The following is a 24,024-nucleotide window of genomic DNA, read 5'->3' as shown; positions in this document are numbered from 1 at the left end:
AGTGCATTATAACAGGGGCAATTTTTCACTTGAACTCGTAGACTTAGCTTCACACAACGAATTGATCGAATGAACGAATCATTGAAGCCAGGTTTTCCGAGAACAATTGTGCTATTATAGAGTATATGGGGTTCGATACTGCCAATTTAATTGTTGACTTGGGGAGTACAGGGAAAAACCGATGTTGGTAGGTGGCTACTTAATAATTACGTTAATACATACATATCCCTCTTAAGAGTAATATTTAGAACATTTACCAAAACGTTTCTCTCGTTTAGGCTGATAAGTTATGAAATTGGAACGTTTTACACACGTATTTATTTATACACAGCTTAGCATGACATGATGCAATTTCCGTGTAAAATGACAATCAAGACATTTTGGTAGCATTTCACTTATTTATGGGAAATGAAAACGTATTCTCTCTCACTCAACTTGGAAATCGCTTCATGTATCAACTCATGGAAGTAGTGCACAGCACATGCACAATATTGCGTTGCTTTGCCTAAGGCGACGTACTCGATATTGGGCGTATAAAAGAAATCCATAAACGCATTATACGTATCGCAGTGTAATGTGATGAGCACAAGTGACCAGCAACTTTCTGCACACGTTATCGGTTAAAATAAAAATATGGAGACTAATAACGCTGCGGTTGCAGCTGAGGTAATATGGATTTTTTTCACCATGTGCATTCGTATTGCGCCATATGTTAGCAGGGTGTGAGATTATATTTTGTGGAATTATAGGAGCCCACAGCGGCTGCTCCAATCCCAATTTTCGCCTGGGACTTGTCTGGGTCCACTTCTGGCGTGACGCATTATCACGCCGTGGGAGCCAAGTATCTGACCAAATTTCTAGCCGAGCACAGTCCAAAGACTTCCAAGGACCCAGCCCCCATTTTCCTCACGTGGGAGGACCATGCCCACCAAGTGACTCTGGATCGGCTGCGACAAATTATTGGCAGCGAGTATGGCTGCGGGGGCAACACCACGTCCTGCATCATCACCTGGATACAAAAGAATCTGGGCTGCTCCACCCCCATTTCCCTCTGGCTGGTCACTGATGGTGAACTCATGGCTTCCGACTTGGCAATCTGCTCTCGACTCAATCACGAGCTGAATATGAACTATGTTGCTTTCAACTTTATCATAATTTCACGTTGGAAAATTAACATGTCAGTGGGAGCAGCGTTTTTCTCAGGGAGCAAGATCAAGATTTTCATGAATGAGGACCTTCTAAAGGAAATTGACACTTCAGAACCGTTCGATTACGACAAGGTTCATGCAGCCAATTTTGATACAGCTGTCCCCGAGTTGAGCGATTACATTCAGGCCAAGTTTATGGGAACAGAGCTGCAGGGGTTGGCGGAGGCGGATAAGCTGCACAAGTTGAGGTTGAGATTGTTTGCTGAAATTGATAAGCAGGAGGAGCACACAGAAGCGCAGATAAAGGATGCAAACAAGTCAGACCATACTGACTGGACGAATAAGGAAATGATGGAGTGGTTGAGGAGTACGAAATATTACAGGAACTTAAAGGACTTTGATGTCGCAAGCTTTAGGACAAAAGTGGATTCTGCAATTTCTACGCTGGTTAGTAGTTAATCAAAATAACTCATTATTATCTACTTACTTGCCTATTACCAGCCTTGGAATTCATAATCCTGCAATAAGTCATATTTGATATGTGCACATTTAGGTCAATTACATACACAATAAGAACAAGAGTTGTCAATTTTTCGACATTTTAAAGATGGACTATAAACAGGACAAGGTTGGTTTTGCACAACCTGTGAAACCAGACCTTGATATCGACCTCGAGTCGTTGGAAGATTTGCCTGAAAAGTGCAGCTTTTTTGACGCTGTCACACTGGAGGTGGAACAATCCACACCCGTACTCCTCCTTCAAATAACGGACCTCATCGATAAGTTCTGGGTGAATGGAAATTATACCAAATTCCGAAGGGTAGCCGACTGTCCCCTTTTTGGACAATTTGAGGAGTGCATGGGGCACGTTTTTTCGATTGAGACGGTCAAACAACTCTTCCATAATGGGTGAGTAAGCCTATATGTATTTATCTTAAATAAATACATATATATGACATGCATAAATTGGGGAAGCTGTGGGGGCAATAACTTATTAACGATGTTTCCTAATTTATTATGGAGGAAATTATTATCCTGATGCCCTTACGGTTCTGCAGACCCTGAAGTAACAAATATAAGATATTAATAAATAATGTTTTCATTACTTGACAGATATTCTAAATTCCGCAACCCAATGACTAATAAACCTTGCTATGGAGGTCTGATTCCCCACCCTTCCTTTGACGACTGGAATGACTATTTGCTAATGATCACCTTCTTTCGAGGCAAGAACATCCGCACTTGTCCTGCGCTCTTCTACTACAGGATTTGGAAGTATGCCACAGGTTGTGAGTGGCTTGACGACGGAGTGGTCACTCTGCTAGAGCAGTACGCCCTACGGAGAATATCTGTGGCCAGGACGCGACTTGCATTCGGATCATTGGCCATGGACCCCGTCGAAGTGGTCCCACTGCCACTGACCCTTTTTTACTGTGCTGAAGGCTCTTCTCTGTTGTTTGCACAAGATTCTCAACTATTTTTGAACGATCGACTTCGGCAGTACTATCCCGTGTCTCGTGATTTAATCCACATCATGGAGAAACTTGGGGTTTCTTGTGACCCTGAATTTATATCAGGAAGGGCTGTCCTCTTTACCGCTGTGTCCTTATTAAAGACTGCAGGAAATCAGATGTCACAAAAATATGCCCTCCTTTCACGCATTTTTCGGAAGCAGGGAAAATTTATAACTTACGAGGTTAACGATTATGTTGATGGCGATCCCTCAGTTTTTCCAATCAAGTTTCTTGCTCTTCTCAACTACTCTCACAAATCTTTGATTCCATTCAGTCTTCCCAAAGTCGACCTTTACGACCACGTGCACATTGCATATGATGCCAAACTTCCCCTCGTTCCCATCTTCCCAGAAACCTTAAGGCCCAAATTTATTATCCAAGATCAACGGAAAGGCAAGGTCATTCCAAATTATAAAGAGATTCTGGCTTGCGTAACCCAAGTCTCGTTGAAGTCGTCATCAGGGAAAAGGGTATCATCATCATCTAACCGTATCGCCCCCACTAAACTTGATCAGACAAAGTTACTTTCTCTCAACAAGCTTTACATCAACTGTGTTTGCGCAAATAACAGATATCCAAGTTTAGCAGAATTTGAGGATTTCGTGTGGAAGGAGAAGCGCTTTTACGGGGACAAGGTTTATTTATTTCCTCCCCAGGTACAGGAATTCATTCGACAGGTTTTTGACAATTATCAGGACTTTGCAAAGGAGCTTGGGGTTGACGAATTTATCAAGAGAGGCACTGCTGGGGTCAGTATTATACAAAGGTTAGAACTTGAGGGCGTTACGAATGCGGCTGTGAAGAATGCGACGTTCATTGAAAAATGTAGAAAGAAATGGTTGGTGTAAGAGTTAACATTGACATGTATTGTATTGCCAACCTATAATAGCAGACTAATTGGTATAGTGCCAAATTATAATTATCTTGATCTCTGTGTCAATTTTCTACTTTAAAATTATTATTCAACAATTATTTTCAATAAATTATTACTGCACATCTGGTAAAGGACTTGCGATGACTATATAATTTATTGCTTTTATTTTACAAAATGTCTAAAATCTAATACATAGGTAAAACAAAAAGAGACTAAATATCTACTCATCGGAAATTGCATAGTTTCATTAACGTCAATGGATTTCTAGTTGATAAATATTCAAGTTCAATTCTTCCAAACTCAGAACCTGCTTGGGGATGTTGCAGCCATTTCCTATCCAAGAAATAATCTATCGTGGTTTGAACTTCTTGTGACGTGTAATTCTCTACTCGTACGGGGATGAAAGGATCGAAATGTTCCCACCCCTAAAACACAGATAAGTTATAAATTTATTCCATTTCATTTCATTGTTCACATCATCTTTTGTCAGCTTACATCCTTTGTCAATAAGTATCTTGGCAAATCGGATTCTCTAATCTCATTTTGTCCAGCAAGTTTATCTACAGTGCTCACAACGACCCCTCCGGACTGCAAAACAAGTTATGTATTTCATATCCCTGTGAACTTGAAATTAAATTTAAATTAAATTAAAGTGTGCAAATTTTGTGATTTCTTGCCCAATCTGGTTTTATGGCTTCTTTAAATGCTTCAAATGCTGTTATCATATTTGGTGGGACAAGAGTCCTGTCGGGTCGTTTAATTTTGATGCACTCGTAATATAAAGCGTTGATTCCATCAATTAGCACCATCGTTTTACATCTATTGGAAATAAAATTTCAATACATTACCAACCACAAATATCAGACATACTCTTATCAGATATTCAATATATTATTGTCACATATAGGTAATATACTTTTGATTTGAGGATAAGCTCTTAAGATCCGAGAGAAGTGCATAAATACACTCTGAAGCATGAGCGGGTCGAGCGATACCATGCTCTACGATATCAAGCAAATTGGATCCTTCAGAAGTTTCTTCTCTTTTACTCCATTCATACCTCTTTTGTGTTTTTAACTAAATACAAAAATAAGCATATTTTCTGGTGTAAAACCATTATATAATTCTAATTCACACTCACATCAAGCTGTGTAAGCAACTTAGCATTTTGGATTTTGAAGTGGGTAAGCCATGTCACGGCATTGATCGTATGATCAAAGAAACCAGGCCTTGTAGGGCTCTGCACAATTTCTTTGTTGAAACGAGTCCATAATGGGGCTGCAAAAATAATTTCATCAAATTGGAATAAAAACGCCCAAAGTTAGTAATAAATTATTCACTAATTGCTAGTAATGTTTACCCCACGGCACATTAACTAAAATGTATTCCTGGACAAATCCGTAATGAGCAAGACAGCACATTGTCATTGTTTTACCACTTCCAGGAGGACCATCTGAAAGAAAGGGTGACGTTCGAATCTTAATTTCTATAACTCTTAATAAAATTAACGCATTAATATTATTCTTATCCTTTATCCGCCGTACATATGATGTATCGAATCACGGGCTTCTTCATGTCGGAGGCTTCAATGCAACTCTTGATATCCACAAATGGTTTTCGTATCATGACACACACTTCTCCAAATGTGCTACAATTTTGTCGAAATTCCGGTGGGTAGCATTGTATGGGATTCATGACGCCCTTGTAGAACTCATTATCTACCGTGTAAAACCTGCCGAGGTGTGATTTGTCCAGTTTTGCCTGCACACATAATGATATTAATTTCGATAACTATATGAATACACTTTGTTGGGATGATAACCATCCCTCAATTTAATCATTAATGACATGTTTTACTAATTAGAATATTAATATTCTACGTTGTCTAAGGGGAGCTTACCGGGTCGGTTTGGGAGGTTCTAAACGCGGAGAGGGGAGGGAAATACGAGGACGTTGAGCCACCAGCCCCTCCCTCCGTCACTGCCGAGTACTGGTCGGGATTGACGGTGATGGGGGGTGGCAGCAAGGGCTGTGCCACTCTCTTCCGGAAACGTCGCTCTTCTCGGAGACAGGGCAAGGTCCTCAGCCGAAGCGCTGATGTCGTCGACAAAATTAACCTGGTTTGCAACATTTCCTACACAAATCTGTTTGTCACAAGCATTTAATCAAATAACTGAACAATTATCGCTCAATAGACAATTAAATGTCTTTATTCACGAAGAATTACAAATTAAGTAAGAGTAATATGAGTACAAAAATGAAAATGAGCCGGTGGTGCGTGCGGGTATATTCTGATCAATCTGAGACACAGAGTATGATATAACAATCTGAGACGACTTTATTTACGAATCTCGTATCGGGGGTTGTCCTCAATCTTCGAACGCACACGACCATACCTTTCAATAGACACCCTACATGAAAAATGTCATTGTTTCGACATTCGACACCGCTCACACGATAATGGAGTCGTCGCACGTCGAGACGATTTCTTAAATCCTCGCCTACGTCTAAAACAGACTAAAAATTTGACAACTTTGACCGTAGGCGTCATCACCGTGGCGCCGTGACCTTACGACCTACAACGCCCATCTTCGAAATCCGTACTTTAAAAATTAGAAACTCGTGTGCGAAAACCGCATGTCGAAATTCGAATCTGTTCTATAGTTATCGTGGATAAGGGCATACGGACGGACGGACAATACATTTCCATAAAGATATACAATATTTGCGAGTTTATGCTTGCATATTTCGCACAACGGTGGTCAAATTGCATGGCACAAATAACTAAAAAATAAAATTACTGTGTTTGATTAAGGTGCTCATTTCCATTAAATTAAATATGCATGCGTCACGTTGTATGAGAAAAATTGAGAACTGCAGACTCAATCGTATACAGAGAATTCCTCGGGTTTTGTGACAACAATGTGATGATGATTAACAATGAGTGTGAGCATTTATTGGCTGGTAAATAAATAAATATGTATAATAGGCAGCAATATTGGACGATGCACAATTCTTTAATACATCTGTATTCTTAAAAGTTGCATTTTACAGAACCTGTACATAAGATTGTTAGTCTTTACAAGTTAGTTCCCTGAATGGTCTTTGTTATACCGCCGTCAACGGGAATTGCGACCCCATTGACATATGAGGCCGCATCCGAAGCAAGGAAAATGACCATGTTCACAATGTCTTCAATTCTTCCATTTCTCCCGAGTGGGTTTCCTTTTTTAAATGCAATTCCAACCTCGGGACCATAACCGGCCTTATCATGCCACGCCTGATTCTCAATAAATCCAGGATTAATCGTGTTGACTCGAATCCCTTTCGGGCCCAGTTCCAACGCAAGGGCTTCCGACACCATAATCACGGCCCATTTTGATACACTGTATCCTATTGCCCCCGGAAACTATAAAAGATTTATGGGTAATAATAAATTAGCACAATTAACACATGGGTACTAGCACAGCTTTGTACAACTTACAGCCCTCATTCCAATTCCACTGGAAATGTTGACAATGTTTCCTCTAGTTCTCATGAGATGTGGTGTCACCAGTGAAGAGAGGAAGACAGGCGCACGGACATTAATCTTGATCTGTTCGTCAAATTTTTTCATGAGGTCGGGATCATCGATGGGGCTCATGGCGATTATTCCAGCATTGTTTACAAGAACGTCGAGCTGGCCGTATTCTCGAATAACGGAATCTACCAAGTGTTGAAGGTCAGCGTCGGACCCCACATCCGCCTTGACCTGCAAGGGAGTGTAGTGTTTGGGCGATACAGCAGCCACTTGCGAGGCTGCGGCTGCCATCTTGTTCGAATCCCGTCCTTGGATCACCACTTTCGCCCCTAGCTTTGCAAACGCCAAGGTCATTTGATATCCCATCCCGGAGCTGGATCCGGTGACAAGTACGACCTTGTCGGCAAAGGAAATGTTCCCTGTGGACATGTTGAGACAGTTGTGCACGTAATGAGATTAATGAGAGTTCTGCTGTAAAATCCCTCTTTTATACTTTTACATAGTGGCTGGGAAGTTAGCTTATGGTTAGCTTTTTGTTGCATTGGCAAATATGGTCCAGCTAAAAAGACGAGAGAGATGGTTGATGTTTTTGTTTAAAAATCATGTGGGTAATTGAAGAAAGATGCGTTAAGATGAAATCATCTTCGATCCGACCCCAGAGCATGATTTCACCACATGAATCTCGACAAGTTTTTGGGTCCATCCGACTTCTCAAGTGCAGTCAGTCAATAATGTTGGGAGTTTGGAGTGACGAGATGATATGTGGAGGTGAACCAAAGTCCAATGGCAATTACTACCTGCCTTGATTTAACGTGCTGTGCAGCGTAGGAACAACATCACGGCCATCGCAAGTTCTCATAAAATGACAAATTACCAAAAACCGAAAGTAAATAGCATGTCCCTGACATGACTCAACTCAAAACAAAATTGCACAAAAAGTGCAGTTTGGTTTTTTCTCCTGTCTGCATACTCTTTCTCTTCTCTCTCTCCGCTTGTATGTAAATATGTACATACAAGCGGATACTTGTATGTACTAGTATGTACTATGTACAATGTACATAGTACATAAAATATCGTAAATATGTACTATATAGTATGTATGCACATTGTACATACATACTATATAGTACATATTTACGAGGTCTATGCTAACTGATGAGATGATAAATGTGTTCATTAATTTTCCAGCAGAAATATGATTTAAAATGAGGACTAGTGCATGTAAAGTTTACATTGTAAACTAATATACATAGGATTAGTTGACCAGATCTGCTCAATTTGATACACGTGTATGATATTTCTGCTCAACAATTCATACATAAGCCTCCCAATCAAATAAATTTGGCAGTTTAACATTATGTTCATGAGCCGGTAATAAAAGTCTATTAATCCCAAGAAATTAATTATTTAAGATATATATACGATATATATATATTTATATTTAAGATATATATATATATTTACCTTACCCTCATTATTAGATATGGAAATTCTATGAAGCTGTATGATTGATGAATCATATTATTTCCACAAATGTATTTAGAGCTTACCTTCTAAAAAATTAAACCGCAAGAAATGGTTACATTTTCTATTTAAAAAAGCTTAATGCTTAATATAGCCCGAGTCAGTTTTCTCGTCTTTTATTTAATTTCGAGAACCAATGTGGCTTACCATTTCCGAGACCCTCAGACCAATATTTTACTCAAGTTATTATATACATCAATCTTCCCCTATCCTAACATGAAAACTTTTTTCCAACAAAGCGTAAAAAAAACAGTGTGGATTACCCTTTTGCGTCCCTCTGGCAAAATATTCCTGAAACGACTTCATAATTTGTCAATTATTAAAATCAAAATGGAAGGAAGTATACCAAACAATTCATTTCATTCCCCCTAACTCGTCAGACCGACAGAGATAGAGATGACGAGTCCATTAGCTCTAGCTCGGGCCACAAATTAGGAAGCCGCAATTTCCTGAATGTGTTTGACTAATTAAGTTGAACCCATTCTTGCAGATAGTCTCGCTAGTCGAGCAATTTATCATGCTTGATAAATACACGTCCAAAGAAGATTTTGTAATTTTCAACAATTTTGCAAATGGTACGCATTTTAAGTTCCAAGTTATATATCTATCTAATAATTCTCCCGTCCAAAAATAATAGTGTGACCACCTTCTTTGCTTCTACACTTAGGCTTGTATTCCAAATTGCGGAAGGTGCAATTATACGAAGGCCCCATATTGTTGTGGTGATCACTGTGAACAGCATGACCTGGGGATTCTTGGGCATTGTCAGCCCTCAAAAGGTCCTCTCGACTATTGCGTGACCTCCTCAAGTTCCTCAACTGCCAGTGTCTCTGGTGGAGATGGTCGAACCAACAACAATGCATTCGGTCCGACATCCATCGCTATCCTAGTCATTTGTCTCACAGCATTTGCATGTGCCCTTGTGGGAGCTGCATTTTTTCTCCGAAGGAATCGAAAAGTATGTGCTCGAGATATTTTCAGGCAATGTATTTATGCACATATGTATTATTCCTTAACCTGTAGCACTAACTTATTAAATAGTAAATAGTAACTTATTTTGTTGCCACTTTCAATGTATAAGATTCGAAAAATAAATCAAGGAGGATTGTCGGCTTTGGAAATAAAACAATTTCTTGAAGGATCTCTGTCCCATCAGAATTATCCTAAATTAACCGAGACCACGCCGCTGACCTCAGTCCAAGATAATATTGGAGCGCAATTGAAGGCCGACGATGACACTCAAAACCAACAGACAATTTTGAAAAATGTCGAGGAAATTCCATATGATAAAAAGTATGAGATCCCTGAAAAAGGCTTCAAATTGCGTGAGTAAAAATCATGAAGAATTGTATTTATTATTACTTTGTTACTGCTAATTTTACGTGAATGTTTATTTTATATAGTAAACTGTCAAGTTGCATAATCATGTTAAATATTATTAAATTCTGCAGACGAGGGTGACATTATTGGCTCAGGTGCGTACGGTCTGGTGTATAAAGGTGAGCTTTGGGGTCAAATTGTTGCAGCAAAGACAGTCAAACCACACTCGGAAAAAATTTATTTGAAAGCACTTCTTTCCGAGATAAAAGTTTTGATCCATCTTGGAAAACATGACAATATTGTGAGGCTGGAAATATTGGAAGGCTGGATCCTCGGGGCCTTCACCTCATATCTGAATTCTGGAGTTATCTATCTCTTCCTTGAATATTGTGAGGCTGGAAATCTTTTAAATTACTTGAGGGCAAATAAATCTACAACAATGTCCCAAAATGGGTAAGAAAACTCTCGGTGGACCTCTAAATGTGAAATAATACTCCCACGCTATATCCAAATGATAATAATTAATACTTTTCATTTTAAATTAACAGCAATGTTGAAGGCTCTTCTGAAAATTATAAAGCAAAGGAAACTGACGAACAAGACTCTGCACTAAATGTGGATGATTTTATTATTTGGTCCATTCAGATTGCTAATGCCCTCAGATTTCTGACTGACAAGAAGGTTAATCCTGAAATGGATTGTGTATTTATTTTTCTAACGATATGTACATCAACCACTGCCAACTGAAAAATACATGTATTTAAAAGGTAATTCACGGAGATATTGCGGCAAGAAATATCCTTTTGTACACAAGGGACTTGGCTAAACTCACCGATTTCGGTCTAAGCCGAAGACTGTACGAGTACACGAATTATATTAAACAAGGACAAGTATGATTTTCAATCACAATATCTACCAACATTATGTAGGAATGTTGTAGTATTCATAACAAGGCTCAATAATATGCATTTTAAAAGACGCCACTTCCATGGCGTTGGATTAGTTTAGAGGGCCTGCGTGACATGCAATTCTCAACTCAGTCGGATGTCTGGTCATTTGGGTACGCTTAGAAAATCGTCGTAATTATGTACATGACGTCTTGTTCATTTTACATGTTCTATTTTCAGTGTTACAATTTGGGAGATATTTACATTGGGAGACGTCCCGTACACAGGACTCAACTGGTCACAAGAATTTGTTTATCAAGTCATGGATGGCCTTCGATTGCCAAAACCTAGAGGATGCGATGATACGACGTAAATATGGTTATGTTATGTTAAATGGTTATGTTTAATTATGTATAATATAAATAAAACTGCGATTGTACTGATTATTTCAGTTATACGTTAATGAAAAGCTGTTGGAACAATGACCCACAACTTCGTCCAACCTTTGTGGAACTTCATAAGAAACTACTTGATTTAAGAAACTTGAGGAATTACAGCAACATTTGATTGATAAAGTTCTTTTTCAGATATACGTAAATGCATTCGAATGTAAATTTCAGAGAATGTCATTCACATTCAGAAACACTTTTTTCCAAATGCTAATAAAAAGTGTATAAAATTGTACTAGTAGATATATAAATGCGAATTTACTGATTTTATATCAATTTATGTATATGATATAAAATAAGGTTGCCTATCATATGAGTGACTGTTTCATTTATTTTGTCATCCCATGCTGAGTATGAAAATGAAATGTACCAAATGTATGCAGCATGTGTACATTATATTTTTAGCCCGAGTCAGGGCTTATGGAACCGTCATGTCCGTCCGTCCGTCCGTCCGTCTGTCCGGCACGATAGAGCCGAAACGGCTGAACCGATTGACTTGAAATTTTTACCATATGCATATTGGACAAAGTTAGGAAACGAGTTCGAAGATGGGCGATTTCGGTCAAATGGTTGACCGGTGGGGGTCATCTAGGTGGGTGGGGTATTATGCACCAAAATTTCAAAATTGTCGTAGAAGGCTGAAATTGGGTACAGAGGTTGCTAATGGCTCCTAATAGATAAAAATGACTTCAAGTTGGAAAAATTTTCATCTTGAGGGACCCTATAGGATGACCCACACTGATTTTTCAAAATCGTCATAACAAGCTGAAATTTGGTAGAGAGGTTGCTAATGGGTCTTAATAGGAGAATATGACATGAAATTGGTAAAATTCTTAACTGGAGCGACCCTATGGGGTGATCCATACCGATTTTTAGAAATCACTTTAAAAACATTAAATCCGGCACGATCATACCTAATGGCTTCCCATGAAAGGATATGAAGCTAAAAGTGAGCAAATTTTAACCAGAGTGACTCTGGAGGGTGACCCATACCATTTTTTAATTTTGATTTTTTCCATTTGAAATTTGGTACGAAGGCTAATAACCACTTCTTGATAGCAAATATAGCTTTGGAAGTTCAAAATGGTAATATTATGTCGGTCAATTCGGAGAAAAATTTAGAAACAGCTAGGACTCACGGAGTCAGGGACTCTGCCCCTGACTCGGGCTATATGGAGTCTGCACTGTAGGTTTTATACAATACAATAGTATTTGTCGGTAAAATAAAAATAATGCAATAACACGCAAACCAGATTCACGTGGAGCACATTAATTCAAACAAACTTTATTACTCAATTCTGCTCATATTAATAATACATTGAATAATACTCTGTAAGCTCGAAGTAAAATTCAGTGAAAATTTGAATGCATTTACTAGAATTTTAAATTTAGTGAACTAATACATAAGTGTGAACGTCTAGTATTATTATATTAATTAAGCCTTAAAGAAAATTTTGCAATACATGAAAAAATCAGCAAGAGTTCTCCAATAACGTGTAACATATAGAAATATTCAAATTCCATTTCACATTTTCATGGGCTGTGAAGTAACGGCTTGTAGCTGAATGGCGTTGTACGGACTTCCAGGGGCTCCAGGTTCGTCGACGAACTTGCAGGCGTGACAAACGTTAACGCAGCAAACCCCAAACAACGCCCCAAGAACGACGTTGCAACAACAGGCCGAACCTGTCCCCTCCTTCAGCCACACTAAACCACAGGGGAAACAACACGCCATCATCTTCTCCCATGTCCCCAAATCCTCTGCAGCCGACATCTGCAATAATTCAGTAATACATAATAGTTACAAATTTATATTAAAAGCTGACAGGTAAAAAAATCACTGTAAAAGCAGTAGTGACAATATAGCACATACTTGGAAATTTGCACGGTTGACAATTGTAGTATTAACAACGAGATGCGGCCTGCAATTGGCAACGCTCTAAAGTGATCTGAAGTTGGCGTTGTTGGCTCGCCTGGAAAACGCACATAAAATATGGCATGATTGCTCCGCGTCGTGCTGCATAATTTCCGTCGCTTTCTTTTCGTGTTTATTTTTCATACTCAGTCAGAACTAAATACACACAATCTTTTTTGTATTCACTTCGAGGGGTTGTTTCCATTGTGGTGGCATTAGTTGAGGGAATAAAGTTGTGTATATTCATGGTTTGCTGGCAAAGAGTTCCAGAGTGGTTCCAGTATCAAAACAGAATAACATGGAGCTGAATGACTACTGTGTGTAAATGGATTTGATATACGTTTGAATTTTGCATGCAGAGGAGTTTATTTTATCACGCCAAGTTTCTTATTACACGTGTATTGGATCAATAATAAATTTGACACAAAACATACATACATACAAACAAAGAAGAAAGGAGCAACTTTGTGACATGCCTGTTTATCTCATAGAGAAATTAGAACAACACCAAGAAATGTATGTATTACTCAAATCAATTTGGTAAAGGACCGTGTTTCCAAATAGGCAGTATTTTTTATCCATTATGAATAATAATGATGTATGGATATGGACGGATAAACTATCATAAATGAACCGAGCTGTTGCATACACGCACAATAGTAGTCGTATTTTGCATATACATATTGTTGCTATATAGTACAGGAACAAAAAATATAACTTGAATCGAAATTGAACGAGCTGCATATGCGCACATAACTATTTGCATATATGTACACAACTACGATAGGTGATAGGCATTGATTGAAGAAAATCAAGGACAAAAATGAAATGTCGCACACGAAAACGTACTTGGATTATGCACTTTACAATCTGATGTTCAATGTGCTTATAAATATTTAGAGTTTTGGCACATGCAATTCTCGAAACAAATATTAGAGTTGAGATGGTAAATATATAGGCAATGTGCATGGGTATTGTGGTAATTAAAAAAGAATCGATCCCAATCTGTTTTTTAGAGAAAAAGCAGCTTATTTCGTTTACAGGTTGTTTTACATCATCGATATGACCAACTGTTGAGGATCGTATGTCAAATGATGGCCTTGATATTCTAATATTCATTACCACAACATTCAGGGAGGGTACATTAGAAAATGGGTTCAGTGTAGTTGTAAATGGATCGTAAAATTCAGCGGGTGGTTCTGGTTTGTGGTGCATTAGTATTTGCAAAAACGTGCTGCTTTTCTTGGGAATTGCTACGGATAATGTATGCGTACGAGAAACGGACTTGTGAATTAATGTGAATAACATTATACATTGTGTCCAGTCTTCGACTAGTGGGGGCCAAAGGGCGAAATCGGAATCAAGCTATTACCTTTGTCAAAGTATTTTTCCTGAATCTGGTCGTATTGCAAAAAAGAGTATATATTTGAATGTGTTTGACACTAGAGTATTTAATAATAATATCATTATTATTATTATTAAATACTCTAAGGTTTGACATGAGTTATAGGCTATAACTTATAGCCTATTTTGCTTCCAAAAAATCATGCTTTCAAAAATTGTTATATGCATTTGATAATTTTAATTTGATAATTGCGAAATTGATGGTTAACAGTTACTTCCACTAAATATGCAACAAAAGACCTGACCTAAACAGCTAAATTCTGACTCTGTGTGCGATGTTCAGAAGGTGTGGCATAGATAGACCCACTCTTGCCCTCTTTGGAGAACATTTACAGTTTGTACAAATTTATAAAATGTTGACAAATTACATCGGTACTACCACTATCGCTAGTTTAGAATATAAATATATACATATACTAACATATCACGTATTTCTGAAGATTGAATGCATTTGTAAATAAATAAATCTCATTACATGGTGAATTGATTGCGAAACTGAGAATATATATTATGTATTAGTTGCGAGCATTTTCATTTTTTGGAGTATGTATGTAGAGCATTTTATAAGACAATGTAAATATTTATTGATATACTTTTGTATGTAATATTTCTTATCAGCATCTCGAAAAAAATTATACTGATCAATTCTACAAGTACATTGTAATTTTAAGTTCTAATAATACCTTATTCTCTGATTAATACAGCCATTGTCTAACCAGTAAAATAAGGACTTTCGCTTTCAGAACTATCAGACACAGACTATCACACTATTACAGTCGATTCAACACAATCAACTAGCACCGGCAATATTGTACATAGAATACGCTGATATTGATTGCCATGAACGTTTGAATTCAAAGGAAGTAACTTGAACTATGGGTTTAAATTATTAAATAATATATGTATTCCAATGTACTATATTAAAAGTGAAAAAATACACCGGAAAGTTTCCGTTTTGTTTTAAGTAAAAAAAATAAACCGAAATCCAATTAGATTTTTTGGGACAATTTTGCTTTCTTTTTAAGTTCACCAATTTTAGCCTTGCTCTCAGCCCAGCTGTCTTTGACATAAAATCTCCACAATCTATTTCTTGCTTCAGGTGGAGCAGATTCAATTCCAATTCGCTTATCTAGAGCAACTTCAAAGTCCCTGTTCTTAAATTTCAAGTCCCGACTTGTCTCAATCCATAATTCATCGCTCGTGACCATGTCAATCTTGTCGCACTTATCGCGACTGATATCAAATGCAATACAGAGTTTCGAAGGTCCGTTAGCCAGTTGATGAGTGTCCAGTTTCTTTTTTTCTTTGTTCGATTGTTCATCGTTACCGGAGTCGACCTTTTTCTTTGTCGTGGGTATGCTTCGAAGGTGATGCATTGTTTCGTAGCCTTCGAGAGGTTCAATTCCCCTAATTAAGCAGGCAGATCCATCACCTACAACATATGAACATAGACTGTCATAAATAAATACCACTTAAATGAATATCATACAATTTTCGAAGAATTTTTAAGTTTCAAGTACCCCTGGATGACACGTTGAAACAGAAATACATTCCGTAAGTAAAGTATACGTAGGCTGTTCCTGGTTGCATGTACATGGCTTCGTTCCTGGCAGTTCTCTTCCCACCGAAGGACTGCGACGCCTTATCCTCTTTCCCAGGATAAGCTTCCATTTCAACAATTGTACCGCGAAGTATTTCCCCGGTGGAAGCAATTTTCCTACAAAGCACGGTGCCTAGGTATAAAGATAAATTCTAATTGATTACACATCCTTATATTGAAATATACACACCAAATCGAAATTAAAATCAAACTATTCTCTTACCGAGTAAGGCTGTACATAATGGGACAGCATCCTGATCAAAAAACTCTCGTTCAAGTCTGAGTGGATTTTTAACAACTTTTTGTGTACTATCGTTGGTTAATATTGCTTCAGATTTCTTTGTCTGCGGAAAGAATTTAGATAATGGAGCTGTTGCTGGTGGAAAATAAGGAGATGCATCCTCCTCAACAACAGCACGGGATGTCGTTGCAGCTTTTGTGGCGTCTTTGTTAATTTCCGATGTGGTTGTTGAATTAGCCTTTTTAGTACTGGCTTTGATTTGTGACTTATTTTGTGATTGCTTTGGCTTAACAATCTTCGTCGGAGATGGTTCATACAATTCTTGTACTGCTGCCCGTGCAGCCGTCGCAGCGACTCGAGCAGATCGTTTCATATTGGATATTCAGTTACGGACTGGCGAGGATGATGTCAAATTCACCTTTTAATAGTGAACAAAAGAACACAGAACGAAATCTGCACGTATTAGTACTTTTGACTCAAGCAACCTGAAAAATGAAAAAGGTAAACCTGCGAGTTAAAAATAAAGTATGATGAAGTAGACAGGTTTGCAAAAAAATATAAACGCCACCCAAAGCTATTACCTTTTTGTGGGTGTGGTCGATTAATTAATTACAAATTACGATAGAGAGAGAAGTTGTCGAGTCGAGATCTCGAGACTCGAGATGCTTGTTGACGAAAAATCAACGTTGTTTGAGACAACAAAACCCAGCCGGTGGTTTTATGAACGCATCGCATTACACATTTTTGGGGCACACTGCGCTGTGTCAAGTTATTTGCAACCTTTTTCACTTTCCCTCATTTAGGATAATTGTCTGCTTTAGTGCTTTCTCCTCATTTTTCTCACTAAATCTCGGAAAATTCTATTCAAGAAGTAACGATAAAGTATCCTCAAAATGAGGATTGAATTGTATCAAAAGCTCTATTAGTTGAACTCTGAAATATGAAGCACGGATACTTGATAAAGTTGATATATTTAAGCCAAAGTGATTTCTATTACGAGAAGAAAAATCTACTTCCTATCTCTCTTTGTAGACCTTAAAGGAGCAAATAGATCTAGAACTTCTATCTATCGTTCAAACTAAAAATTATGATGTATTATAAGTAAATATTCGACAATTATCTCATGCATTTGGATAACATACGCACAAAAAAAATATTTTACCCAGTTAATATAACAAAACAATTGCATGTGTCAATAAATCACAATTTCAAATTCATTCGCCTGTGTACATGCACTCCAATTCTGCGTAAAAAAAGTGCCACATGGACTACAAAAAAGTCTAGAATTTTAATTTCCTTCCAGCCTCGTTTATGTAGTACTTTCCAAGTTATGCTCGTTGCTTTAGACTTTGTCCCCTAATACATTTTGCGAGTCTAGTGACTAGTGAGTTTTGTTCTCCGTCATTCTTTCCACTTTAATAATAGGAAAGGTACATAATAATATGAGAAAGGATGGTATATTATGTCTGTAATAACTTTGGGAATAAAAATAAAATGGGTCATGTAGCAACATATAAACTCTAAAATTGGTCCAGGCTTATACTCTCTCTCTGCTCGTCATTTGTGCATTATTATTATTACCTTACATATATTTATTTTATGGGATGCCGTGCTCGGATGTGAGTTAGAGAGAGAAAGAGCCCAGCAGCAGCACTGTGTGAGAAACCAACAACTTTCTCCGTTATGGGATATTGGCCATTACGGCAGCAGCGAGCAGCACATTGCCAACAAATAACACTTTCTCTTTACGGCTACAATTTAACTACAAATTTATATTATTTTATTTTATTATTACTTCACTTCATCCACCACCATACAAAATGAGATCGTTACTCGCCAATCCGTACATACATGACATACACCCCCTGATATTCCTACTTTATATCCTCCCTACTTATACATATTACAAACTCTGTTCCGGGGTGGGTGAAAGTAAAAGGATAACCTGCAATGTATGCATAAGGTGAAATGTGACCAATAACATATTTAGCACGAGTGTAAAAAAAATTCTTTTGGAACAAAATTATTTATTTAGTTAAAAAAATCATGGATATATTTTTTTAAAAGTATTATGCTGTATCAATTTGAGAACTGCAGTGTACAGGTTGGCATGTCACATCGGTTTGACGAGTTGTTCACCCTGTAGGCAAAAAATACCCGGACTTTATATTTTATTTTAAGTTTGGAGAGGGCAACGGAATACGCAGCATGGACGTATATATACAGATAAGTACGTACGTAGGCAAGGTTCTGATGGCCTTTATATTCATCATCATCATTGTTTCTCCCATTATATTCCCAATCCAGCACGACCAACTTCAACTGTTATTTCTCTCTCCTATCACCCTCGCTCAACTTTCTCCAAATTGCGTTATTATTGCCAACAAAGATATTCTAAACTTGGTGTGACACATTTAATACGGCGTTTCACGCAGTCAGCACGAATTCCTCCTCAGTTCTCAGACAAAGAGAAAGCAATGTGAATCGAGACCTTAAAATTTGTAAACCTTAAAAAATTCAGGGGAAATATGAACACTTTGAGAGGATATGGAGGGAGGGAGAAAGTGCTGGATGACCATATTAAACGTTACATATATATATGTTATATAATGTATAAAGAATATTATTATTACAGTGGATGGATGGAAGGAGGGAGAGAGCAGGCTGCTGGCCGGAGCGACTATTACTTTTATTATTATTATTACCAGTCCACTATTACTATTGTAGTTACTATTAACATTAACGGAGCGGAATGACATGGCATGGCTGCCGTTTTCTATAAAATAAAATTGCTTTTAATGTCTCTTCCGCACCAAAGTAATATAACATTAACCTGGTCGCTCTCCGCTGAAATGAATGCAACTTTAAGCAACAATAATATCCGACATAACATCCCGGCTAGGGTTGTTTTGCCCTCACATTATGCCACGTTCAAGTACCGGGCTGAATGGTACATTAGACTCCGAAATAGTTTTCATCTCGTGTTTCTTTCTCTCTCTCTCTCCTGTAATATAAATGGATATAAAATAAATGGCGCCCGGGTGGATGAAGAATGTAAAAGTTGCATTAAACAAAACAAAACCAATTGTTTTTAGCTTCAGAGAGAGAGAGAGAAAGACGTGCATGAATGTGCACAGCAAATTGGGGGCGGGTCACAAGAGATTTTTTTAATCAATTTTGAATCAAAATCTGACGGATTATGTTATACGTACACACACAACAAAATATGCACAAAGTAACAACACAAAATGTAAAATATGTTACTTTTAAGGATTATACAAGTAAAAGTATATTGATGCTTCAGAGGTTCCAAAAAATATGTCAATCTCAAAATAATAAGACCGTCTACCATAAGTTGAAGCCTAATCCAACAACATGTATGTAACCACGTGCCATCACACTTGTAAGTTGGTGGTACGGCGAACCAGTTGGTACGGAAAATATACGTACCGAACCGAACCCCGTACCGAACCAGGTTCGGTACGGGTTCGGTACGGTCGAACTTTTTAATTTTTACTGGTTCGGTACGGTTCGGTACGGGTGAACTTTTCAATTTTTACTGGTTCGGTACGGTTCGGTACGGGCGAACTTTTGATTTGTATTGGTTCGGTACGGTTCGGTACGGGAAATTTTTTTAATGTTAATGGTTCGGTTCGGTTCGGTACGGTATGGGGTCTTTTGAGATATTTATACATCAACTTTTCAATTAAGTACATTTTGTAAGGGAAAATGGTTAAATCTAAGTGGTTCGGTACGGCTTTGGTACGGTTCGGTACGGAAATTTTTGTAAATTGGTTCGGTACGGTTCGGTACGGCAACTTTTTTAATTTTTACTGGTTCGGTACGGTTCGGTACGGCATTCTTTAAAAAAAATTGCTGGTTCGGTACGGTTCGGTACGGCATTTTCTCAAAAAAATTAGTGGTTCGGTACGGTTCGGTATGGCGAACTTTGAATTTTTATTGGTTCGGTACGGTTCGGTACGGCAAGTTTTTTAAATTTTACTGGTTCGGTTCGGTTCGGTACGGCAAACTCAACTTACAAGTGTGCGTGCCATGCATATCTTATTAATCTGTACACATTTCTATTACTTCATCAAAGCAAACCCCGAAGGTATAAGCATCAGCGTAATCATTGAGTTTAAGAGATTTTACCAATATTATAAATAAAAATTGAAATCTGTTCATTCCATGGCAGACTGAATCCAAAAGTCAGTTCCGGATGAGACTCCTCTCTGATTTCTTTTTATACATATATAAAATTGCTCCCCGATCAATAAACACTTTCACCTCCAGCTAGCTCCACGACTACTCCGTCCCCTATTTTGCTAATGAGAAAATAATTTTTCTACACTTTATTGTCACTTTAGCATGTTGAAATTCTTCCACCTTTTCACCCTAACCAGTTCAACAAATTACTTCAAGTATTCCGTCCTCTACTTATGGCTGGCATGACATGGCATTTTCACCCCATCATTTTGTTGCATTAGTTTTTCATCCCATTTCAACTCGATCCAAATGAGTGGAAGCTACAAGGTTGTGAGTTTGTTGAGAGAGAGAGAGAGAAAGTTCGATTTTACTTTAGTTTAGAGGGCGATGCACTAATAAATATAGAATAAAGTGGGGCATAAATTTATATTTATTATATAGTTGGTAGTCCTCTCCTTGATGTGCCTTATTATATGAGGAGAAGATAAGGGCGAGTGAGTGGGGAGAGCCATTAATTTATATTTTATTATAGAAAATGGACCTGCTCCTGCTGCCAGAGAGAGAGCGGGTTGGTGGTGGTGGAGGGGGGAGACCCAACACTCCAGCAAGCCCAGTAATTGCAGAGTTAAATTGCATTAGCTATTTGCTCCCGTAAATGAGTTCCTCTGGCGTGGACCAGAGAAAGCAGAGGGAAAGCCTCACCTCTCTCTCATCCCATTTCTACATATCCGCCACATCTGCACACCATTTTTGTTCATCAACCGGCTAAAATGCTCACAAAAATAGGCTCACTCACACACCCAACATAAAGATTTTGCCCACTTGCACATTATATTTTTTCAAGAAGAGAGCCAACATTCAGCGAGTCACATATGCATGCATTGCGCATATTATTCACATGTACATACGTACGTAGATATGTGCATATAGTTGTTCCGTTTTCATAATTAATTAACTTTTCAAGCCAATCCATAAGTGTCCGTACTTGTTTTGACTCTGGCTCTTTACGTATTCCTTTGGAACATGAAGTTATCAAGGAATTAATAATTAACCGAGTGGAAAAATGGGATAATTGCATTTCTTTCTTGTTTCTCTACTTTTTTAATATTTGATTCAGAGTGAATGTAAAACTTGATGCTTTGTACGGTGCACGTATGCAAAGGTTCACTCATTTGTCCTACGCTTCAGCAAATCTCAACAGATTTAGAGAAAGTTTGGAGCTGTTACTGACTGCTCCTAATTTAATAAACTGATTTATTCATTATGAGTAAATTAAGGGTAGTGTAAGGGCAATTAGACACACAAGAGCAAGGAGAGGACGATGTAGAGAACGTAATTGTTTGTAAAATTCCGCGGAAATGGTACAATTCCTAATTGACTGCTCCTGGGTTATGAAGTTGAAAATCCGAAAATATAGAAAAAGAGTTTAGAATATTTCTAGGACTGGAAACTTTTATTGTAATAAAATCTGAATTGGAAAAGTTTCAAGAATTAGAGGAAGAAAAACCAATTAACTCTTAAAATTCACTTTTGTCATTATTAAGGTCTGAAGAAAAATCAATTAAAGTTAATGAATTTCTCAAAAATTGTCTCGCTTAAAAGTAAAAAAAATGAAAAAATTAACAACTTTATCTCATCATCACTTCACACTTGTCGTCAGCACTTTTCTCAAATTATATTCAGTAATCAAATTACAATGGCATACAGGAATTTTTTGATGGAAACTGACTAACACAGTATGAAACAAATGCATTTCAGAGGAATTCAATTTTTACAATTAATGTTCTCTCGCTTTTCTTAATCGAGTTTATAAGTTGATTAAAACGCCATGCCATGGAAAATAAAATAAAAACGACTCTAAGGAGATTTATTGAATACTGATAAACTGTCAAGTATGATGATTACTACGTAAATATATTTCCTAGTTTTACTAATAAACATGCATGAGGTATGTCCCATCATTACGTAAAATCAGTCCCGTCACATCATTTTCAATACGATGCATGCATGTTAACTAAAACGAGTATTTTTACACTATTTTTCATAGGTATGAGAAACATATTATTTATAAACAGGATTCTTGATTTGAATACACTGGGAAAGTTTCTGAGCCTTATAAAATTTCTCCCCCGGAAACATTTCGCATTGGAGGAGTACCGGGAAGAGGGTACAGTTAAAAGTTGAGATACTTTAGTTAGTAGTTACTTGCTCACTAAATAATAAATATGTTCACGTGCTCCTGTTTCCACTCTCAATAAATAATTTATTTCCAGCCAACCAAAGGCTGCCCTGACCTTATACGTATATGCCCGCCGATCGTGGAAGAGGAGAACCTTTTCTATTTATTTCAGGTCCAAGTTTTTGGGTGGACTCAACTACATTAAATATTTAAGGTCGAATGTAGAATTCTAGAATTTGTGAATCCTATTGTACCGCAAAGAGGAGAAAGTAGAGAGACTTGTTTCCTCGCCCGTTGAATCTTTGTTATTTACGGAACATTAAAATAACCGTAGCATTTCTGCCACATTTTACTTGAAATTTAAAATTTGGTAGTGAACGAGCTCCTTTGAGTACAAATAAACACGTTGGGCAAAAAATGTATGGATGCTGCCACTCAAAGATCGCAGCTTTGACAACAAGTCTCTAAATAATTGATGTGGAGAACATTGAACATTTTAAAAAATTCATTTGTGCCTCTGCTCTTTCGACGTTAATAAAAGATGTGACCAGAAATATAAGTAAAGCCGACCGTAACCACACCACGCCGTCCCACCCAATGGCTCGATAAATCGATTGAACCCATTCAAATTTTAAAATAAATACCTTTTATTTATCAATTATGCATGTTTCGGTTACTCATTTTCATACTACTCACTTTTTTCTCGACAGAATGAAATTGACAAACGGATGGATGACATGACTCGCATATAGCAAGCTAAAAATAATCAAGTACAGATTTCACCTTTCATCTTCAAGATTTGAATTTGTAACGACATAAGCTTGGGGTATAGTCTATTTCATTAATTTGCAAATGCATAATTAAACGGAATATGTAATAGTATTGCATAAGATAGGATTGACTTTACATATGCAATTGTGTAATGGTGATTAATGTAAATAGTATTTATTTGTTTTGTTGGATAAATTAAATATTCTACAATTTATTCATCGTCGTAGCCCTGTGGTTGAGTGTGCATTCTGCTGATTATCAACCAAAGACGAAATAAATGTACGAATAATTAATACAGAGCACGACCAAGGCATGTCCTTGTCCAGAGGGCAGGGCAGATATTATGCAATTAAATATGGACTAAATTTAGTCATAATGTGGGCATGATGTGGACTGGGTTTCCTCGGGTTTAGAATTCCTAGAAACAAAATGCTGTAAAATGAATAAAACCATAATTTGCCTATCTCGGTGA

General features: G+C 37.5%; 5 protein-coding genes and 2 long non-coding RNA genes across 10 annotated transcripts; 2 read left to right on the top strand and 5 right to left on the bottom strand.

Moving 5' to 3' along the window:
- Positions 1 to 435: 435 nt before the first annotated feature.
- Positions 436 to 3,658, top strand: LOC110841811. Of its 2 annotated transcripts, none has more exons than XM_035859971.1 (4): positions 436 to 666; positions 750 to 1,595; positions 1,756 to 2,057; positions 2,262 to 3,658. In XM_035859971.1, the coding sequence occupies exons 1-4, from the start codon at positions 634 to 636 to the stop codon at positions 3,508 to 3,510; spliced, it is 2,430 nt and encodes an 809-aa protein (XP_035715864.1). In that variant the 5' UTR covers positions 436 to 633; the 3' UTR covers positions 3,511 to 3,658. The 2 variants fall into 2 exon arrangements, with proteins under 2 accessions (XP_035715864.1, XP_021943199.2); XM_022087507.2 differs by having other exon boundaries at positions 1,702 to 2,057.
- Positions 3,659 to 3,663: 5 nt separating this feature from the next.
- Positions 3,664 to 5,807, bottom strand: LOC110841812 (28S ribosomal protein S29, mitochondrial). The gene is made up of 8 exons (XM_022087508.2): positions 5,437 to 5,807; positions 5,081 to 5,297; positions 4,897 to 4,989; positions 4,678 to 4,814; positions 4,453 to 4,613; positions 4,214 to 4,355; positions 4,032 to 4,124; positions 3,664 to 3,961 (listed from the first exon to the last, which is right to left on the bottom strand). The coding sequence occupies exons 1-8, from the start codon at positions 5,665 to 5,667 to the stop codon at positions 3,761 to 3,763; spliced, it is 1,275 nt and encodes a 424-aa protein (XP_021943200.1). The 5' UTR covers positions 5,668 to 5,807; the 3' UTR covers positions 3,664 to 3,760.
- Positions 5,808 to 6,532: 725 nt separating this feature from the next.
- Positions 6,533 to 7,528, bottom strand: LOC110854715 (uncharacterized oxidoreductase MexAM1_META1p0182). The gene is made up of 2 exons (XM_022103179.2): positions 7,021 to 7,528; positions 6,533 to 6,945 (listed from the first exon to the last, which is right to left on the bottom strand). The coding sequence occupies exons 1-2, from the start codon at positions 7,483 to 7,485 to the stop codon at positions 6,616 to 6,618; spliced, it is 795 nt and encodes a 264-aa protein (XP_021958871.1). The 5' UTR covers positions 7,486 to 7,528; the 3' UTR covers positions 6,533 to 6,615.
- Positions 7,529 to 8,645: 1,117 nt separating this feature from the next.
- Positions 8,646 to 11,471, top strand: LOC110844367 (vascular endothelial growth factor receptor kdr-like). 2 transcript variants are annotated; one of them, XM_035846893.1, is made up of 10 exons: positions 8,646 to 9,155; positions 9,248 to 9,538; positions 9,662 to 9,905; positions 10,032 to 10,079; positions 10,149 to 10,353; positions 10,449 to 10,581; positions 10,668 to 10,790; positions 10,878 to 10,960; positions 11,028 to 11,156; positions 11,240 to 11,471. In XM_035846893.1, exons 1-10 carry the CDS (start codon positions 9,153 to 9,155, stop codon positions 11,352 to 11,354), a joined length of 1,374 nt encoding a protein of 457 aa, XP_035702786.1. In that variant the 5' UTR covers positions 8,646 to 9,152; the 3' UTR covers positions 11,355 to 11,471. The 2 variants fall into 2 exon arrangements, with proteins under 2 accessions (XP_035702786.1, XP_035702785.1); XM_035846892.1 differs by having other exon boundaries at positions 8,678 to 9,155; positions 10,032 to 10,353.
- Positions 11,472 to 12,490: 1,019 nt separating this feature from the next.
- On the bottom strand, positions 12,491 to 13,270 carry LOC110863667. The gene is made up of 2 exons (XR_002549284.2): positions 13,110 to 13,270; positions 12,491 to 13,010 (listed from the first exon to the last, which is right to left on the bottom strand). It is a non-coding gene; the product is annotated as an uncharacterized LOC110863667 (long non-coding RNA).
- Positions 13,271 to 15,033: 1,763 nt separating this feature from the next.
- LOC110854703 (putative 3-methyladenine DNA glycosylase) lies at positions 15,034 to 17,134 on the bottom strand. 2 transcript variants are annotated; one of them, XM_022103172.2, is made up of 4 exons: positions 16,978 to 17,134; positions 16,379 to 16,881; positions 16,076 to 16,288; positions 15,034 to 15,987 (listed from the first exon to the last, which is right to left on the bottom strand). In XM_022103172.2, the coding sequence occupies exons 2-4, from the start codon at positions 16,767 to 16,769 to the stop codon at positions 15,545 to 15,547; spliced, it is 1,047 nt and encodes a 348-aa protein (XP_021958864.1). In that variant the 5' UTR covers positions 16,770 to 16,881; positions 16,978 to 17,134; the 3' UTR covers positions 15,034 to 15,544. The 2 variants fall into 2 exon arrangements, with proteins under 2 accessions (XP_021958864.1, XP_035714318.1); XM_035858425.1 differs by having other exon boundaries at positions 16,379 to 16,903; positions 16,978 to 17,118.
- A 1,269-nt stretch (positions 17,135 to 18,403) lies between these two features.
- On the bottom strand, positions 18,404 to 19,737 carry LOC118433828. Its single transcript, XR_004833596.1, has 2 exons — positions 18,635 to 19,737; positions 18,404 to 18,536 (listed from the first exon to the last, which is right to left on the bottom strand). It is a non-coding gene; the product is annotated as an uncharacterized LOC118433828 (long non-coding RNA).
- Positions 19,738 to 24,024: the final 4,287 nt, after the last annotated feature.

This window comes from Folsomia candida, unplaced genomic scaffold, assembly GCF_002217175.1.
Source record: "Folsomia candida strain VU population unplaced genomic scaffold, ASM221717v1 Fcan01_Sc001, whole genome shotgun sequence".
Classification (NCBI taxonomy): domain Eukaryota; kingdom Metazoa; phylum Arthropoda; class Collembola; order Entomobryomorpha; family Isotomidae; genus Folsomia; species Folsomia candida.
Note: the sequence above shows the minus strand (reverse complement) of the source record. Positions and strands in the feature narration are given on the sequence as shown.

Coding starts and splice junctions, on each gene's coding strand:
- LOC110841811 (XM_022087507.2), top strand. CDS start 634: ATGGAGACTAATAACGCTGCGGTTGCAGCTGAG. Junction 667..749: donor ACGCTGCGGTTGCAGCTGAG/GTAATATGGATT, acceptor GTGGAATTATAG/GAGCCCACAGCGGCTGCTCC. Junction 1,596..1,701: donor ATTCTGCAATTTCTACGCTG/GTTAGTAGTTAA, acceptor GTGCACATTTAG/GTCAATTACATACACAATAA.
- LOC110841812 (XM_022087508.2), bottom strand. CDS start 5,667: ATGTTGCAAACCAGGTTAATTTTGTCGACGACATCAGCGCTTCGGCTG. Junction 4,990..5,080: donor CGTGATTCGATACATCATAT/GTACGGCGGATA, acceptor CCTTTCTTTCAG/ATGGTCCTCCTGGAAGTGGT. Junction 4,614..4,677: donor AGTTGCTTACACAGCTTGAT/GTGAGTGTGAAT, acceptor TTTTGTATTTAG/TTAAAAACACAAAAGAGGTA.
- LOC110854715 (XM_022103179.2), bottom strand. CDS start 7,485: ATGTCCACAGGGAACATTTCCTTTGCCGACAAGGTCGTACTTGTCACC. Junction 6,946..7,020: donor GTGGAATTGGAATGAGGGCT/GTAAGTTGTACA, acceptor AATCTTTTATAG/TTTCCGGGGGCAATAGGATA.
- LOC110844367 (XM_035846892.1), top strand. Junction 10,582..10,667: donor GATTTCTGACTGACAAGAAG/GTTAATCCTGAA, acceptor TGTATTTAAAAG/GTAATTCACGGAGATATTGC. Junction 11,157..11,239: donor AGAGGATGCGATGATACGAC/GTAAATATGGTT, acceptor TGATTATTTCAG/TTATACGTTAATGAAAAGCT.
- LOC110854703 (XM_022103172.2), bottom strand. CDS start 16,769: ATGAAACGATCTGCTCGAGTCGCTGCGACGGCTGCACGGGCAGCAGTA. Junction 16,289..16,378: donor ATTATGTACAGCCTTACTCG/GTAAGAGAATAG, acceptor CTTTATACCTAG/GCACCGTGCTTTGTAGGAAA. Junction 15,988..16,075: donor TTTCAACGTGTCATCCAGGG/GTACTTGAAACT, acceptor CATATGTTGTAG/GTGATGGATCTGCCTGCTTA.